Source organism: Cynoglossus semilaevis, chromosome 15, assembly GCF_000523025.1.
Source record: "Cynoglossus semilaevis isolate Cse_v1.0 chromosome 15, Cse_v1.0, whole genome shotgun sequence".
In the NCBI taxonomy this organism is placed as follows: Eukaryota; Metazoa; Chordata; class Actinopteri; order Pleuronectiformes; family Cynoglossidae; genus Cynoglossus; species Cynoglossus semilaevis.
This window is the reverse complement of record NC_024321.1, coordinates 2,578,585-2,598,837: the sequence shown is the minus strand read 5'-3', so window position 1 is coordinate 2,598,837 and position 20,253 is coordinate 2,578,585. Positions and strand designations below refer to the sequence as shown.

The window sequence follows — 20,253 nt, the reverse complement described above, 5'->3', positions numbered from 1 at the left end:
GCAGCGTCTGTACTTTGGCAGAAATCAATGAGCGTGTGTTTCTCCTCAGGACACGGTGATCTATGATCGTCTGGCCGACAGCTCCAGGTACAAGGAGATCACACTCAAGCACCTGGAGCAGTTCGCTACCGAGGGTAAGTAGCTCAACATTGCCCCCCTTTGGCCTAAGTTGTACCAAGTACTCTGCTAGTATTTAGTCTTTAACCTTCAAAGTGACGCAGAAGTTTCACGCAGCATTTACCAACATCTTGAGGTGTGGCTGAATAAACTCACTGAGTAAATACTAACTTTGGATTTGAGAGAACGTGCTCTTGTGTGTCTGCTCTGTTTTCTGTGTCTTTACTGTCCCCTGCTGAGGCACTGGCTAAATGACGTCATTTTAAATCGGGCTATTACTGGAAGAGCTTAGTGTAAAAAAAAAAAAAATTCTCTCAGTTCCTCGGAATTGGCTGTAAATCATGTTCACGCTTAATTTCAGGTTGAACTAAGTGTAAAAAAAAAAAAAATCCCTCTATATATAGTGTAAAAATCCATCATCTATAAAAGGAAAGTTTAAGTTTCTTACAGCCCAGCCTTTTTTTTTTTTTTTTTTTACTCACACTAACAAAAGTGCTGTTCCTCTTCCATCCCTTTGTGGATGTCATGTGTTGGTCTTCACCCAGGACTGAGGACTCTGTGCTTTGCCGTGGCTGACATCAGTGAGTCGTCCTATCAGCAGTGGCAGGAGATTTACCACAGAGCCAGCACCTCACTGCAGAACCGAGCCCTGAAAATGGAGGAGAGCTACGAGTTGATCGAAAAGGTTCGTTCACAGACGTTCTTAGAAATATGGCCGAGTCTAGTCCATTATATTTGTGTAACCCAAAATTCATGAAAAACACATTTGGCTCAGTGGATTGGACATTGTGAAAACCCATATAACAAATTAGAGCAGAGTAGGTGCTAGTTGGAATTTTGATCTACTTTGCTTTATAATATTCTTGGATAACAGAACATGCAGCTGCATTTGAACATGTACTGCACTTCTCGGGTTTTCTTTACTAATATGGGTAAGTACCTGGTTTATTTCATTAGGTCACTCCGTGGGCTGCCTCCAAATCATACGTAAGACAACAGAGTGGTTTTAAAGAGGTCTGTGCACTGACACTTTACTGCTGGCTTTTTACCAATTACACTCTTTTACCACATGGGGGCACTAAAGAGTCGTAGTAGAAAAATCAGTTCTCCGCTTTATGATCTCCGAAGGGAATTACTCGACTGCTGTAGGATCACTCCAATTTTAAGAAACAGTCAGGGAATGTAGAGAAATATTTATGTGTCCAGAGGTTCGTAGTTGTTTCATAATGGTGGTAACAAATAGTAAATAATGTGTAATGATTAATTAGAAGAATATTCCGGTTATGAATACCAATTAATAAACCAATGTGTAGAGTAAAAAAAGCTTCTACAACAAATCATACTACATTACTAAAACCAAATTTCTAATCTTAGAATCTTTATTTTCATTTAATCCCTCTCCTTGTAGACACCATGTACAATATCTTTGTATTTTTTATTTAAATGTTATCATCCTTTACTAAGAATCCTAAATAGATTTAGAGCATGAGATCGTATCTGGTTTTTACTTTTTGCAGGTAAATGGATTAAGTTTTGTAGGACTAGGTTTATATATATATATATGTTTAATATTTTTTAGGCAGTTTTGAAATGATTTAATCTCAATATTGATAAACTCAAATAGAAAGTTACCTTTCACTTACCTAATTATTGTGTTTGTATAACAGGGTACGTAGCCATGGCAACGCTCTGTATTAATCTGTTTAAAACTGGTTGTCTTGGATTGATTTCCATCACTATATAAACAAAAAGATTTTCTATGCACATTTTCCCGAAACCTTATCGCAGTCATTAGTGTCACAGGAGGAGCAGTTGACCCTCAGGAACATTTTTTTAATATTATCAAATGCTGAATAACATTGAAAGCCCCGTCATAAATCACTGGTAAAGTGATACGACTATTCTCTGTGCAGTGTCTGCTTGTCAACTGCTCGAGGAAGTGTTTACTTATCAAAAGAAGTTATTTGTTCAAGGTTAGAGGGCCTCTTATGCTCCAAGATGAATAATGGATAAAAACAAATTCATATGTATATGCATTTGTCAGGTAGATCCAGATCCTAAATGACATCTATTGGTGTATATCATTTGCCAAAACATGACAAGCAAGAGAAAATGGAAGTAAAAAGGCTTTATATTGTCCTTAAACAATCTGACTTTATCAACCCTAACATTAGAAAGAACAAAAAAAATGTTACTAACTGCAGATAACACAGGAAGGAAGACAAAAAAAAGGAGTGAAGATCAGGAATGGAGGCAAGAAACAACGGGGGGGGGGAATCCGTTCCTCCAGCAAACTTTTGTGATCTTGTGATGTTGCGACAAAAATGGATGAATTTTAAAACCAGACGAAGAAGTATAAAGATGTTCAGTTGTAAAAACGAAGTCAACATACCAATGCATAACATCAGATTAACATACTCCTGTTAATCTGAAGACAATGCTAATATACTGACAGGAATTGAAGAAAGACACTCACAAAGATCTTCTTCAACAGCTCTGATAATCTTTTCTTAGTTTTAATAACCATCTGCTGCCACCTAGTGGAACAGAATTTCACTGCTCTTTGACAAACAAAGAAAAATTATTTGCAATATATACTAGTTTTGGGACATTGGATATTTTTTTGCAGCACACCTAATGATCTCCTGTGGCACACTAGTGTGTAGCAGGTGAATTATTTGGTAAAGTAACGTATCAAGTGAAAGTTCAGAGGACTTGTAAAATACAGTTTTTGCATTTTCCAAATTCTTTTCAATTTCTCAACGATGACACATGGTTTCAAACCATCTTGGCGAACTGTGTTGCACGGCCTCGGACCTCGAACTTTGCTGATAAATTGGTAAAGGTTGGTGTGGCATATATGATGACTCAGGAAGTTGCTGTGAGGATTTGGTTAATGCATCTAGGAATTCTGGAGAAGATAATGAATAGAACTTTGCTGATAAATTGGTAAAGGTTGCTGGGGCATATCTGATGACTCAGGAAGTTGCTACAAGGATTTAGTTAATGTATCTACGAATTCTGGAGAAAATAATGAATAATCCGCTACAAATCAGTGAAACCTAAAACAGAAGGTGTGTCGATTCTTCGTAAATATGTAAAGAAACCCTTACGGACATTAAGAGCTTCTCCTCTGCTTCTCTACGTTTCCTCTGCTCCCGACTTCTCCCTCCTCCACACCCCTGGGTCTCGTCAAACCTTCTCTCCTGTGTTGAGGCCAATCTGAGACCACAAACCAACCCCAGCTAACCACCACTGGTTTCCTGGGAAAAACACCAGCCCTATTTTGTGGGAGAAATTTGTCCTCACATACACACATGCACATGCATAAATGATTTGTGTATGTGTGTCTCTGTGCACTTTAAAGCTTCAAAGCCTGTGGTGGGTTTTTTTCTAGGTGATAAAGACGAGCAGCCAATGAGGGAAAAATGTGCTTGACTGATTGACTCACATGACATTTTAAAGACCTTCCTCTGTTATGATCATCATCACTCACTTTGATGTCACTGTGTTTTTGTCTCTCTCTCTCTCTCTCTCTCTCTCTGGTGTAGAACCTGCAACTCCTGGGGGCCACGGCCATCGAGGACAAGCTCCAGGACAAAGTTCCAGAGACGATAGAAACCCTGATGAAGGCCGACATCAAGATCTGGATCCTGACTGGAGACAAACAGGAAACAGCCATCAATATTGGTGAGTGGGAACAGAGAGAATACTGTGGAGCATGGTGTTTCTTCCCTAATGTTTGTTATAAAACAAACCCTTTCAAAAGAAAGTCAACAAACCATTAAAATCTTTGCTACCTAACCTGGTTTGGTGAGAACCATTTAGAGCAGTAATCATAAACTGGTGGCCCCCGGGCCCAATATGGTCCGTCCAACTGTCCAACTTGGCCGCAATCGGATTCCAAAATAGTTCAGCTAATTCAAATAATAATATCAGACAAAAATGTGATTTTTATATAAATTAAAAAATAATAATTATCCTAAGGTGTTGTATAAACAACACTGTTAGCCAATTGCTAACCTAAAGTCAAATCTTCCATGCGAGAAAGTGTATTTTAGTCTGACATGTCAACTTTACACATTAAAGCCAACTTAGAGCAACAGAAAGGAAAAAAAAATAGTAAAAGTTTTAGACTCCCTCAGTACTATATCATTCACATCAAAGTCTACAGTATTTAGACAACTTCATTGGACTGTGATTGTCCCAGTTAAGGAGTTTCTTTCACTGTATATGTTGGACTGAAGAATATGTTTACCTCTAGATCTCATGTGTTATTTTGTTGATATTAGCACTCGTGGTGAAGCGCTTGCCATAGCGGTATGCTAAACAAACATAAGCAGACCACTTGGATGATGATATTCTTGGTATTCGACCGTGTGTAATAAAACAGTTTTATTAACAGGAAGCATTTTATTAGGAAGAAAGATACTTGGCACTCGTCACCTCTCATATTGGGGGTTGAAAAAACAAGTATTTCTTATGCAAAGACTTCTGTTGGCTCGCATTTGAATGCGGTCTCTCCTCGGTTCTGACAGCAGATGAGAAGTCACAGAGTTAGCTGATCTGTGATGGGAGATAAATCGTACAGAAGCTGCTCTCAGGTGTTTCCAGTCAGAGCCGCGCTCATTTATTTCTTCACGCTGTGAGACAAACCGTGGACACTGTGAATGCTTCTCTGTCACCCGCTTGTGCTAAAAGCGTCTGCCGCGGATGATGTACGAGCTAACTGCTCTGACGTGAAATAAATAACATGCATATGTACGCGGGCAGGCTCGGATCACATATCTGCTCCCCCTGGAGGCCTTTACCTGCAGATGTTAGCTGAGAGCTGAAGGACGTTTTTCTTTTTGAAACCTCGAGGTCTTTATCTTTTTGGGGCTTAATGATGTTGAATGCAGCTAGATTAATATGAAGCTGCGTTGTGTATAGTGGAATTTTAAACATTATTTTCTTTTTTTTTTGCTATTTTCTTTGCGGTTCATACCCACCACTATGTCCAGACTGAATCAGATCTTTGTGAGCACCTCTGAAGTATTTTTATAAGTCCGCCTTTTACTGAGTCACTCTGAGTAAAATTCCTCTTGAACATTGACTCTGCTTTTACTATTTCCCTCACTGGAATCCGATCTCTTAGTTTTCACACGTAATGATTCACTTTTTGTGACAAAGGAATTGGCGAATTAACCATAAAGTATTTGAAAAAAATTCCCAGGTGGGCCGAGCCACCCAGATGCTGTAGTTGGCACAGACCGCGTCACGTATCAGATGATGTATTTACGGTTTGTAAAGATGAAGCCTGAGGATTGTTATTGTTTTATCCCGTCATGACATAATGTGGAGTCACTGCTCAGGACACGCAGCGTCTGGCAGCGTGAGGAAAGAGCCCCGTTTGTTCCTGGAACTGCTCCCTCTGCTGTGAGCTGTTTGTGGAGGGGAGGTGTGCGTACGGTACGTCATGTTTCAGCTCAGCGTTTGAGCCAGAACTGAATGAAAGGACAGAGCCCGCTGCTGAACGTGTTCAAGCCCTGACTTCTCAGGAGGTAGAACATATGGGAAGCACACAAATAATCAGTGTGGAAAATTTTTGGCCCGAGGATCCATCGTCTCCTTAAACCCTCCTCAGAGCCGTACACATGTTGTGTACAAGCTGTTTTATCAGGGAACGCTCTGCGTTGACTGTTTGAACGGGAAAAATGTGTTTTGAATTTGGCAATTTCATTTAATATCCTTGTTGTTTACAAAGCTGAACACCTGTGGGACTGTGGTCTCAGAAATTAGGTTTAATCAGGCACATTATAGCTGTGTTTCTGTCTTAAGGCAAAATTAAAAAACAACTCCGCTGCTAACAAACAAAACCTGGTCCAAGGTCACCCAGTGTTGTACATGTGTGAAGTAGAACCATAGTTAGAGCAGGACAGGACAGGGCGAGTAGAACCATAGTTAGAGCAGGACAGGGCATTTGAACTGAACCGTTGTTCTGATCAAACAGTCCTCACCCAGCTTTTTTATTTATTTTTACCTTTGTCATAAAAGGTATATTGTGAATTGCAAAATTATACAGAAAAATACCATAAAAGAATTTACTAGCTTGATATGCTCACATTCGTAATTTCGTATTTTTTAAGTATAGCTAAGCTAAAAATACAGTGGTTAAAATGAGGAGAAATCTTGAGGTATCATATCACATATCATATCAGAGGTGAAAAATCTATATTGAGAGCGGTCTCTACTTAGAAAAGTTATTTACTAGTAGATAAAATTAATTTTAAATACAGTGTAGTAGGGTAGAAATAGTAATCTAAAAATTGGCTGCGAATAGCACAGTTAGCTGATATTTGGTAAAAGGTAGTCAGCCAAAACCTTGGTTTAATTCACTTTAAAGTTACACAAAACATATTTTAGAACTGCCTAAAACAACGTTACCTGAATGAACCTGGTATAAACCAGAGTTTTATACAGACAGATTGTCTTCGTATTATTATGCATCCACACGTCCTGGTTCACAGCTCATCGCCTGTTACTGACACAGCGATGATGTGTTTGCACACTTTCACTTTTTCCCTTCAACAAATGTGTTTATTTCTGCAGAGGCGTGGCCGCCCGCTTAGCACAAAAACGTCATGGTTCAGGCTCAGATGGAAAAGGATGATGATTTTAAACCGTACACCTGATTCACTGACTGTGGCGTTTGGCATCATCAAAAGGCCAGAGGAAGAAGTTTTAATGCACGCGTTCTGTGAAGTTCGATGGTTAAAAACGAGCCAAACCCATGACCTATTTTTACGTCCCATATGGGACTAAAAAGTTTTGCCACAACATCCTAGAAAAGCTGTGACATAAGTGTTGCTGTTCCACATTCCTCATTTCCTTAGGGGGCAGTGTTTTTTAGTTCTGTCTCTCATGGAAAAAGGCCAGGAATTAAACTTCCTCTGATGAAATTAGAGCAGGGGGCTGCAACGGCCGCAGCAGCTCGGTTGAAGTTAAATGAGTTTAAGGTAAACACAATAAGAGAAAGGGGCTGTGGTCAGAATCCACAAGAGGCCAGTGTTTAGGATTGTCAGACATTTTCCACATACAGAATTTTTTGGGGACTTTTGCACCTTTGCAGTAAAGAAAACAATCTGGTAGAAGCCAGACCTGGATGCTGTTGGTCTTTGAGTCTGGGGGAGGTGGATGAAAAGCTGTCGACTTCCCCGTTCACAGGCTACCTCTTAAAGCATAGGCAAGGGTGTGTGTGCTTTGAATGTTGCTCCTGTTCCACCAGCATTTTAACTGTGTATTCAATTAACAGTTGAAGGCTTTAAGAAGTCATGCTCATCATTTTCTGTCATAAAACTATCCTGGAGAGAACTTAAAATTTTGTGTTAGCTGTTGGATGAGGTACTAAGCAAATGCTGGAAAAACATGTTCCCAACGTTAGAGAATGTACCTGCATTACCAGGACTTTCACAAAATGCTGCAGTGTCAGAAAGCATGTCACTTATATTAAAAAAAAAAGAACAAATAATAGAAATTTTTTTACAGTTTAGAATTTTGTAACATTCAATAACATTGACTCTGATGAATACTTAATTAAATTAACATGAACATGTGGAAATTTTTTATTGTAAAAAAATCTAAAATATTTTATTTCTAAGTATTTTAATGTTTTATACACCTTCTAAAACGAATTATGCTTTTAAAAAAAAACCTGTTAAAGTGTGAGCATGTTTTGAGCGACTGTAATGAATCAAAACACTAAGGTGCTGAAAAAGCTTGACATGGAAAATGTCAAAGGTCTCTCCTGGTCCAAAGTACACACCAACATTCCAGTTTATTGTTTAGTTTTTTTTTCCACCTCAACTTTCAAAAGGGAAGGCTTTGTTTCTCGCTTTGTGAAACATTTTTCTTTTCCCTGATGAGAAGCTAACTCCAGCACCTCTGTGGTGACCCTCCGCATCTGTCCCGGCTCTGAGCTGAATGGAACGCTCCCCAGGGAGCCGTGTTGGCCAATACACAGTTGCAAGTCCCTTATTAAAACAGGAAACTGACAAACGCAGGCAACACCGCAGTCATTAGTCATGTCCCGCAACTTTGGCTCCCAGCTGGAACCTTTTCATTACAATCAATTACTGTGACCTTTTACTATTCTTTTGTTTTTTTCTATCCCCCCCCCAAAAAAAATACTTTTTCTTTCCTTTGTTTATGAAGTCTTGATACATTTTTTAATATACTTTCAACATGTTTTTTCCTTAAGATGAATGCTTCAAGTTGCTGAAACGTGGTGCTACTTTTCTTCTTTTCAGGAAAATAGCTGAAGAAATGAATGGCCCAGTTTTAGCTTAAATAGAAACAGCCCTGAACCATGACATGGCCACAACCGGTATTTATCGGAGGTTTGGTTTTCTTTTGGAGAACAGACATAGCAGGAATCGTAGATTTAGAGACGTTGAGTCGAGCTGCCTTGAAGTTGTAGGCTTCGATGCTGCATCCCATGTTTCATGTGATTACCTTGGTATGTCTAACCACTCCTTTAATAGCAAAAACAAAACATTCCAACACATGGTTAGGAGAGCTCATTCTCAACTGGGTTAAACTGCAGGAAAGACAACATAACACCCATGTTGGGACTGCAGGCGGAGCTGCGCGGTCACTGACCGTGATCTGTGCTCTGCTCTGCTGAGCAGCCACACTCCTGGACCTGGTCAGCCAGGGTAGATGGCTTATTTCCTGTGCCTGACGATGACAGCTTCCAGGGCTACAGAGCTAAAGACGGCGCATAAAAGTAAACTCTGAAATTCATGATTAAAGAGAGGGGAATTAAAAGAGATGAAGTGAATCTGCCTGAAATTCTTGCATATTACTGTACGTAACAGTAACGTGTCTGTTTTTAGTTAAACCAACTCACACCACAAAGCTGTAATTTCCTGGTTATGATAGTTATGTGTTTAGTCACCTTCATCTGACCTTCTACTCTGTCCTATCTGTAGGTCATTCCTGCAAACTGCTGACCAAGAACATGGGCATGCTGGTCCTCAATGAAGACACTCTTGATGTGAGTACTTTTTCAACATTTCAAATCTTTTTTGAACTGCTTACAACCCGTTTATGTTAAGGCTTGGAGAATAATTGAGGACAAAACGTTTTATATCTTAATAGTATAGACTATCGTAGAGGACAAAGATGATTTGACCAGTTTTTGACCAACTCAATCAGTGGGTGTAATCTTATAGTTTTGCTATGTTAGCAACAACAAAGCAAATTAAAGCCCATTTGTTAGATTTTACTACTAGAACTCTTGCCTCCAGTAATAATGTCTAATTTTCAGCAACTTCAACGTTTTACTTCTTTAAGATTAACGTTAACTAACTGTGAATGTACATTCATCGTAAGTACATACACACACACACACACACACACACTCCTTTCTGACCCATAAAATCCCCTCATCTCCTCTCCTAATCTCTGTTTATAAACCGAAAAGAAAAGTCTACAGGGAGTCCTTTAAACCAAAAAACTCCAGCCGAGACGCGGGTTGACCCCCCGCCAGGAGAGCCTTGTCTGTTGATTCTGACATTGAAAGGCATGAGTTCCTGCTACTCTACTCCAGAGAAGGAGCCACAGATGGAGAAGAACATCGAATTTGTCTGTAAGGGGAAAAAAGAGAGAAGGCAGTGAAGGGAAGGGGGAAGAGGAGGAAACATCCAGCAGGGGGGGCGGGGTGGGGGGCATCAGGAGTCGATGATGGACGGGCTTCACTCTGTCATCCGCTGGTTAAGCTTGACAAATAAAGTGGAGGTAAAATTTTGGGGCGGGGGCCTTGGTAGAGAACATAAAGCGATGCTTTGAAATGTCAGCTTTCATTCTCCTGTGGTAGAGCAGATGTTTACATGAGAAAGTTAGAGAAAACATTCAAGGTGGAGGGAAAAAAAGGGGGAAAGGAACAGAAAAGAAAAGAAAAAAAAAACAGTTTCTTTGATTATGATACTTTGTTAATTCTGAGAATTCTCTTGCTTCGCACAGAGGAGGTGGAGAATGTTTTATTTCACTGCTGCGTTTTTCAAAGGGAGGACAAGGTTTAAAAATTCCCCGGTACTAAATCTTACACTTACACAACTAAATTCCCAGGGTCTCAGTCTGTGTGTTTGGTCAGAGGTAAAATTCACTCATTTATAATTCATTCACACCTGGTCTGTTTAATCATTTAGTAAACTAACCGTACTGGGTGAACAAAACTAAATTAATCATAAGGACAACAACATTTGAAGAGAAATCAATCATTCTCATATTTTCTGTACGGCCGTCAATACCGCGCCATCTTTGAAGGATCATTTAATAAATCTTTTATCTTTTAGACGTAATTCTGTCAGTATCAGAGTCTGAATGACCTGTTGTTTTGACATCATTGTCAGATTATCTTTGACTGAAAAAAGTAAATGGGTATAGCTGGATTATCTTTGAATGAAGTAAATTAGTGTGTCCCACTGCGGCCCGGTACCAAATTATCTGGACATTGTTTTTATTATTCACGATCTGTCAAGATATCGTATTTCCAATGAGATGAAGGTCAGGACTGCGAAAGCGCGAACATCTGCTCCAGTCTCAGACCGTCGCTGTCATTACGCCCATACAAATGTCCAGATTCCACATCATGACTGTGACGTCCTGTTGGAGGCTCAACTCACTCGGGCCTATATCAACAATGGACCTCAGTCTTTATGGGAAGCACTTATGGATTTCTGAATGGACGCTGCATTCCCGATCCAGGACTTAAACACCAGCTCGTCAGCCGCTCATCATAGCCATAACAAAGAGTTTTTAAGAGAAGATGTGTAGCATTAGGGCTAAAATGGCTCAGTGGGAATATGAGGGGGAGGAAGAGGAAATGGTAAACTACACTTATCACACAGTGATAAATAGATCGGGGCCCAGACAGAAAGTTCTTTCTCGTACGTATGACTTATCAGCTTGAACAAAACACTTACAGAAGCAAAATTTAGCATAAACAAATCAGGCTTATGTTTTTACATTTTGCCAAATCAAAATAAAAAAATTAATATATAACATATAACATTGATATGTTAACATATATACATAACATTAATAAAGTTCTATCTATCTATAAAATGTAGCTTAATTCAAAAACATTTGAAAGAAAGATTGTATTTAACGCACAAGTAACACATGTTTAGCCACGTAGCTCATATGTAGCCGAAAGTGAAACAATATGATTTTGTGCCAAATAGTTCAAAGATGTCACCAATTGTAAAATGGTAACAGAACTACGTCCCAGGTGCCACAGTTAGCCCGGGGCTCACCTGTGCTACATTATATCTGTGCTAAACATTAGAAAACAGGTGATGTTGTTATATGTACCTTGTACGTCATTGAAGACATTGACATCATAGCGCAGTAATAGCTTCCAGGCCAAAGACAGGTTTCATTTCCTGATGTATTTTCCATCTGCGGAGAAGAGGACAGAATGGTGATCTCACAGCTTCATCCCCTCACTCGTCAGCTCTACGGACCAGGACAGTAAATCCTCCTGTCAGACTCTTATTTATAGACCTTCGTCATCAGTCATCGTCACAACTACGCCTGTGATGTATGTGAAGAAAAACTGATCCTTCTGTGGAGATTGTCTCCGTTTTCATCCAATGTTTGGGGTTTGAATTGTGATGAACCTGAGACACGTCATAAAAACGTTGAATTCCTGAGCAGAGAGAGCAGACTCTCTGCAGCACGTAGAGATTAGATGAAGGTAGATCTGAGACTTAACAGATCAAGACTGTGTTAAAAAGTTAGAATAAAATAACATCAAGTGAATATCTTTATTTAAATTCTAAATTCTCTATGTAGTTTACCATTTTAAACATTTGGAATTATGCGTAAAATGTAAGGATGACCGCAAGTTGTTTTCTGTCCCACAGGGAACCAGGGAACTACTGAGCCATCACTGTGGAATGCTGGGAGATGCCCTCTACAAGGAGAACGACTTTGCTCTGATTATCGATGGAAAGACTCTGAAATACGCTCTGTCGTTCGGTGTGAGGCAGTACTTCCTGGACCTGGCTCTCTCATGTAAAGCTGTCATTTGCTGCAGGTCAGATTTATTTCTCATACCACAATAAAATCACAAAAGTAAACCTGAAAGACAAAATTCAAAAGAAAAATGTTGACAAAATATTTTTGGCACATAAGTCAAATATAAATCCTTCTAATAGAAGGTCAAGTATGGATGTTATCGATTTAAAGATAACTTTATGAAGGAAAACTCCTGACTTTTTTAGACCAAATAAAAAGAACAAAATTAAGATTCATATTTGATATTTTTTTTAGAATACCAGCAAAAACTCTTATTTTTCACAACAGGACTTAATGCAATGGGTTTTTTCTACTGCAGGATTACATTCAGACGTCAGTGTAACACTGTTAACTACAGGAATTTACTGCACAACATTGTCTCTGGAGATAAGTATAAGTTTTACAGTCTTTATTGAGGGATTAAAATAGTTTACTCTGTGTTGGGCAGCAGATTTCTCATTCCTCCTGGAATGATTTCTGGGGTTGTTTTTATTTTATTTTTACTTTGGTTTTAAGTGTTTTGAACTATATTTAGTCTAGTTAAAAATACTTTTTAAAAATGTACTACTTTTTTATAAATGAAAAAAAAAATGTTTGTGTCATTATGCAAATGATGTAATGCTTAAATATTTTTTAAGGTTACAGATGTCCAGGTAGTATCACCTGTAAGCATCACCTAACATCACTGTGACATGTTCTTATCAGTCTTCTTAGAAAGACGCCCAACCAACGACCAGCGCCAACGCTGTTTGTATTTTTAAAAAGTTAGCATCATTATCATAGCCAACATAATAACTGGCTTTGTTTCGAAAAGTTTGAAAAGTGACGCTATAAAAAGGGTAGTACCAGGAGGACACTGTCCGTCTGAGTGTGAGAAGTCACAGTTCACATCAGTCGGTGTCAACTCTAAACCTTCATGTGTCACGCAAACAGTCATTGTCTATAATTTAAACACCATTAAATCATCAGAAGTGCGGCACGTTCAGTCCAGTGGAGTGGAGACCACCAGTGTTGCAGGTCTTTACCACAGTGAAGTTAAACTATACATCTTTTGGTTAGTCATTGCTGCTGAGCAGGACAGAGAATAAACTGAAATAACTGCTAATGGTTATGGACACAAGAAGAAAAAGGAAGTCTGCAAAAGCCATGTCACGAAGAGCTGGATCGAGAGCTAACGCAAATATTTGGCGCCTTTCTGTCCAATTAAACTGTTGCCATTTTCTGCAAATGTGTTTTAGTGCTTTGTTGAGTCATGTGGTTTTGTTTCCATGTTAAAGTATGTATTCGCTTTTTTGGCTGAAATGTCCTTATTAAGACCTCATCCAACGAGAATTCGTAGCACAGTATACTGTATAGGTGTTCTTGGATCAGATATGTTTCTGCTAGTTCGGACCCGATGGAGCTGCTCGCCTCATGTTTGCTCCATTTAGTTTCCTTGGTTGCGTACGGTGTCCTTTGTGTTCGGCGTTGCTGTTTCATTGTGTTTCTTCTATAGAGCTTAAAAATCTTGAAACCCAAGTCTGACAGATGTGGTACTTTTCTCAACACTTGCCATGAGACCTCTCCTTGGTACCAGAGTTTTTCCCCCTTTCTCACGCATTGGTAGTGATCATCATCACCTCGTTTGTTTGTTTTTGGGGTTTTTTGCGTGGTTACTGTGGACTCTAATAATCGTACAAAACGAACAATTCAAAATTACTTGACTGAATGTAAACTTTTCCAAACTGCCCAATCCTTGCACAGTTTTGTACAAGGCTGCCGTCAGTCGGCCTAAGACTGACTGTCCTTAAAGCTCTGAGCTTGGATGGTAATGGTCACCAGGAGACCTTTAACAGCTCAGAATGACTTACTGCTCTCCAAAGGTGGACCGTTGTGTGCAAATGGCAGCAAAGGCCCAGGTGACCTGCCACGGCGTCTGGTTTTCTTACTTACACATTCAACGTCCTTTTCTCGGCACATTAGAAATGTGCTGATATTTTTTACTGATGTTACAGTTTGGGATTTGTTTACGCCTGCCCATCACTGCTGTTTACTTTGTTCATACTGGTAAATAAATGCTCATTCTTGGGTTTGTACTCCTGCTCTTCGTTCCAGAGTGTCTCCTCTTCAAAAGTCGGACGTGGTGGAGATGGTCAAGAAGCAGGTGAAGGTCATTACTCTGGCCATCGGTGACGGCGCTAACGATGTGGGGATGATCCAGACGGCTCATGTCGGAGTGGGAATCTCAGGCAATGAAGGCCTGCAGGCGGCGAACTCGTCGGACTACTCCATCGCTCAGGTGGGCAGAATTTACACATAAGATACAAAAAAAAGAGACATAGATATTGAGAAATGTAGCCTCAAATGCTAAAACGTGTCTGAAAATTCAAAGTCTTGGGTTAACTTTTTCAACAAAAATAAGTAAATGGCTAATGTTAGCCAACTGTTTTCAAAACCTAGCTAATGAAAAACCCAGTTACAAAGACTTCATTGCCAAAATATTTTTAGACATTGCTTAGCTCAACTTAAAAAGTTAATAAAACTTATCCCAAAAAATACAGCAGGTCATAAAAAAATGACACTATAATGAAAAAAAATGACGTTTTTCCTGACATACTTTTGCCAAAAATTTTAAAAAAGAAATGTTAGCCAGCAATAGGGTTACTAATATCAAAACCCTTATTACTGACAAGTCCAAAAATAAAGATAGAATCTGAATCTCTTATCTTTGTGGTTCCGTAGTGTGTTATCACACCTGCTTGCACATCTGCCTTACACAGAAGATCTTGGGTTCGATCCCCATTAGCATGCTTAATGAAATCTAAATCTCATCGGAACATGTCGAGCTTTGAAACTGATGACAATTCCTACCCTGCCATCAGCCAGATTCCATCAATTGTCAGACGTGTCTTTGTCTCCTCAAGTGTAATGTGTGAAAGTGTGAGAGTGATACTCTGCCACATTGTCCTGCGTAACAAAAGCTGTTGTATCTGTCGGGGCAGTAGCTTGTACAGTGAAGTAGTAACACCTGTAGAACAGGCAGCGGCTGACACCTAACTCCTCACACGACTATACAGCTACAAACCCCTGAAAAATGCTACTTCAAAACATACTTATGTCCCTGGTTACCAGTTAGTCTAAAATCTTGTCGTGTCATGCGATACCTGCGAGTAACAGAAAGTTCCTGTTACCTTTCGGACGAGCAGGCCACTCAGTACAGCATGTTTGTATTACAGCCACGGGCTCTTTTGAGCGCAGGAACACAGCTCTCTCTCCAATTACCATTCAGCAGACTTAGATTTGTCTTAAGTGCCCTCTTTAATCCACAGGACATGAAGAACATGTACGTCTCCCAGAGACAGCTGGCCTCTTATAATCCATTTAGCTTGTGTCCCCAGCATCAAATTAAATTACACCTTCCAGACCTTCAGCCGTGTTTTCCATAGATTGGCGTAACGGTACATTTACTGTAATTTGCAGAGAGAAAAGTGAAGGCAGAACTGAGACGTTGTGCAACGTTTTTGGTTCTAACGTGGTTTGTGTTGATGTTGAGAACCAGGTGAACTCTTTGTTCTGGCAAAATGCATTGTTGTGTTCATTCATGATGTGGCACCGCTGCGTTTGTTTTGCTAGCCTATGTAGCCAATAGAGCTAAACAGCTCCCCCAAGTTCCTGCAGAAGTGGCAATGCTCATTTGAGAATTTTTTTATTATATTTATTATTGGTAAGAACTTTCGTAATCAACTTTTGCGTTGATTTTTGCTTAATTTTAATATAATTTCAAACAAAATGTAGTCAAAAAATGTTTTAGTTTATACTATTAATGGATTTATACAATATCTGTGTTGTTTGCGTTTAGTAATTTACTGCTAAATCAGATTCACTTGTCAGATGAATTTCCTCATTTTAAACACCAATCAAAAACCACAATGTGTCATTGTGTTTATAAAAAAAAAAAAAAGATCAGCTATTGATCTCTTTGACTCTGGACTGAGGAACCTCTGCTGTCCATCTGTCATCAGCTGTGCTCAGTGATAACTGATGTTTGAGTGACCGCTTCAAAGGTCAGACAGCACTGAGTGCTTCTGCTGTGCTTTGAAAGAGAAGATAACCAGACCTAAGGATATGGGACAAACTTCTTCTATCAAGTTTTTCAAATGAATTTATTTATTATTTTTTAATGAATTTATTCTAAGATTTACCTAAGGTTATGGGGTTTTTTTGAGCTGGCATAGAGGCATTATGTCGTGGCTAAGTCTGCTGGATGGTTTCTGTAGACCTCCACAGCCCGATGCATGGTCGGAGGTAGCTTTTGTCACTCAGTGACTGGCGTGATGAAGCACTGGGAGTGGATTTTTCCACTGTAATCACACTTATCAGCTAGAAATTACCCCCAAAATTGTAAGTTGTCCACAGTCTCTAAACGGTGCTGTAATTACAAAGCAATTGAACTATTATTTGGAGTCCTCTGAGAGCAACAGCGCAGTCCTACGAACTCCTCCGTTTTCCCCGGCTCAAAGCTCGCTCTTGACTACTTTTTGACAAGACATTTCTGGAATGTGTTAGCGAGAGCTTCGGTCTGAATGTCTCATCAGTCTGTAAAGCCTCTGCTGGAGGACAACAAAAGGCCCGCCGCTAGCCTTCATCTTGATGTTCCTGCGACTGCTTTATACCTCAATCACTGGATGGTTTCATGATTTTGTGTGTGTGTGTAGTTCAGGAAACATTAGCGAACGCAGTTGACAAAGACATTTGAGGTTTTATTCCATTAGCGAACGCAGTTGACAAAGACATGGTTTTATTGATTCATTTTGTCCCTTCACTTCCTTCACCCACAGTTCAAGTACCTGAAGAATCTGCTCCTCGTCCACGGAGCGTGGAATTACAACCGTGTGGCCAAGTGTATCCTGTACTGCTTCTACAAGAACATCGTCCTCTACATCATTGAGGTAATTGTCATGAAAATGATCTGAGTGCCTCCTATAAGTAGAAGCTACTATCACCGGTACTCCTTAGATATTGTGAAGTACCAACTATTAACTATGGATGTGATCAAGACAGAAACTTCGTACCCTCAAAATCGTTACTACATACAGTATCACAGCCTATTTTTTCAACCAGTGAGAGATGTAAAGACCTGACTGGTTGATTTATTTGTAAAACAACTAAGGTTAGAAAATGTGCTGAAAATGTCATAACTAGAGACGGGTTAAAAAAAATACTCATGGGATCAAATACACACAGAAAGATTGTGATTTACAGGAGGCCCGTCCTCTGACTCCTGTTTTGGCCGGCGTTCCCTGACCTCGCAGTGCAGTCGCCAGAAAGGATCAACCACATGTTTGAAAATATCATCACCACATAACCTGTCAGAGATGCACCATCACTTTATAATTCTGCTTTATTCATCTGCAGCCTGTGACACTTCACAGACACTTCCTCCTTCCACGTCCTCATTCTCCTTTATATGCTGTGGATAATCGGTGGGCAACTGCTGACATTCCAGCACGTCTCTTTATGCCTTATCATGACCTCAAAGTGAGAGAGGCAGCTTGATCTTTTTCCGAGCTCTAACTGTTAAAGGTATTGCAGCTGTTTGATCATGCTGCCGTTTTTTTTTTTATTCTCAGAAAACCTGAGGTACCTTGTACCAGAGGTTCGATGAAAAAGCTTTGAGGAAAAGAAAGTCGCAAAACCTAAACAAATGAACACGTTATTTGTTTTTGTTTTTTTCACACATTTACAGATGTTGTGGTAATATAACTAAGCTAAAGGTTTGGTAAGAAAAAGCAAAGCCTTAGTTGCAAGGTTGTATCATTTTAAAATGTGCTTTGCTTTTTTACTAATTTCACTGTGTAAAGTAGAGAATTAACATCAAAGATACAAAGTGAAAACTACTCCTTGCGGGGAAAAGGTAATATTAGGTCTGCATGCTAACAAAAACACTTTAAACTACTTTCAGTCCTAGATTTTAAACCCTAAATATGTTGCAGAGGTTCTTCTGTCATGACACAAAAAAGTGTCTGTTTATTATATCCTTAGTATTTCCACCTTTTGCATACTGTAAACACCACATCAAAACCTGGTCAGTAATTCTTAAAAAAAAAAAAACTACCAGGTTTCTTTTCAAACATATTTCTCTGCTATTAGAACTTGAACATGTATAGTTCTGTCTGCGGGCTGAGCTTCAATCTGACACACCTTTTGTTACCCTTTGAAAACATTACTTCTCCCCCCCTCCTGCCTCCCTGTTCCATTCCTTGAGGGGATTGAAGGGATTCAATGGGACATTTCTTGGATGTTTGGCTGCTGCAATATTTCAAATGTCCCTGTTTTTGTTCCTCCCTGACATGTAACAAGGGAGCCACCGCGGGCTATGAGTCCAAGCTGTGTTTGTTACACTAATAGGTTTACTTTTGTGTGTGCATGTCTTTCTCAGAGACTCCCTGGTTACCTTGCATGGTTCCAATCGAGGATGTTTGACAGGAATTTTGACTTGAACTTCAAACCCGTTGTGCCGTTTACAGTGTGCAAGTCACACTTCGGGTTTCAGGAGTTGAACACTGGGCTTAGGGAAAGGGTGAATGATTTTACAACTAAAATATAATGAACGAAGTGATGAGAATAACACATGTGTGATTGTTTAAGGTTTCTAGAAATCGATCAGACGATCATTTTGATTCAGTGGTGAGGTGTGAATGGCAGCTTTTTCGGTCGGCATTTCTAAGATGCACTGAAAAGCACATCCAAAGAACGCTCCATTTTTCATCCGCATGAAGTGAACTGTCCTGAACGTTTTGACAGAAGATAGACCAAGGCTGAGCGTCCATGTGTTTACCATGTGCCAGTCAAAGAACGTTAGCCCGGAGTAGCAGCAGAGGCAAGAGGTTCCACTGTTTCAATTCAACTTTGCATGCATGCATGCAGCAGAGTGCAGCTAGCTGTTTCTCATGTTAGCACCGCAAAGCTAGTGCTTATGTAGTAGCTTTGCAAGTACGAGGTTGTGGTCAGTGGAGTCGTATGTTAGGTCATACACTAAGACTGAATTCTCTTGATCGAGGATTTCAAAGCATATTGGACTTAGATTATTAGACCAAGATTAAAAAAAGACACTGAGCCCAATCACAATATATATAGTTTATAGTCCCTGTTATTATGAACTGGACCAAACAGGCCAAAAAGGCTAAGAGACCTAGGCTAAGAGAAGAGAAGGCTAACCCATTAGCCATTACAGTAAATACTCACAGACTTTCTTCACACTTAGGTCTTGTCTCACACCTGGACAGCATCTCTATTTGTAACTCGGGCGTCCATTATTCTTAAGTGAATGTTTTAGCCACATTCAAGAGAAGAGAGTCTTCTCGAAAACATTCCACAGTGACACAATTGGAATGACCGCTCCAGCTGGCCACTCGTGTTTGAGTGACAGTGTTACACGGGAGCCTGATGGACAAGTGGCATTTATGAGCCAATTACATGAAAGCTCATTCACATTGGCTTAGGGTGAAGCTACTCGCCATGAATGAGGGCTCTGTGACTGGCTTCGTAACCAGTAACCAGCTCGGGTTTCCTGCTCCAGATATTTCAAATCTTTTTTTTTTATTAACTGTTAATTCTTCATCTTACAGTAACCAGCTCGGGTTTCCTGCTCCACATATTTTTTTATTAACTGTTAATTCTTCGTCTTCATTCTTAGATTTGTGCTTGATTTCCTTTTGTTGAAGATGCAAAGCTGAATTTTAGAGTTAAAGGATTTTTATTCAGGTTCATCAAGTGTCATACACCACCATCCACCCCTTTGCTACTTCTAATCCAGACCCACAGAGCTGCCTTGAAATCAATGATTCTTTTTTTTTTTTTATCGGCTGATGAATATGCAACAAGTCTTTCCCCTTTGCCCAGCCGCTGCCCAATCCCTCTTTTCTGAGCTCACGCTTCCCTCCACTGCTGGTTTTCATGATGTGCAGTCGGGGAGAGAGGCCAGCCACACCCCTGCGCTGAGTGGCACTCAATGAGGAGAAGAAAAGAAGAGGAAAAATCCTGCCGGGTACTTCCCCTAATGAGCAAATCAATGCATCTGTCCCTCAAGAG

General features: G+C 39.8%; 1 protein-coding gene across 10 annotated transcripts in view; it reads left to right on the top strand.

Moving 5' to 3' along the window:
- The window catches only part of atp8a1 (ATPase phospholipid transporting 8A1), a 99,041-nt gene that overhangs the window by 51,829 nt on the left and 26,959 nt on the right, over positions 1 to 20,253 (top strand). For all 10 annotated transcript variants that reach the window (XR_003052104.1, XM_008326523.3, XM_025063501.1 and 7 more), the window contains 7 exons: positions 50 to 134; positions 663 to 802; positions 3,669 to 3,807; positions 9,090 to 9,154; positions 12,030 to 12,202; positions 14,278 to 14,461; positions 17,001 to 17,111. Coding sequence is in view for 9 of the 10 variants with exons in the window: in XM_008326523.3 (XP_008324745.2) it covers positions 50 to 134; positions 663 to 802; positions 3,669 to 3,807; positions 9,090 to 9,154; positions 12,030 to 12,202; positions 14,278 to 14,461; positions 17,001 to 17,111 (897 nt within the window). In the remaining variant the exon portion in view is untranslated. The remainder of the gene's footprint in view (positions 1 to 49; positions 135 to 662; positions 803 to 3,668; positions 3,808 to 9,089; positions 9,155 to 12,029; positions 12,203 to 14,277; positions 14,462 to 17,000; positions 17,112 to 20,253) is intronic.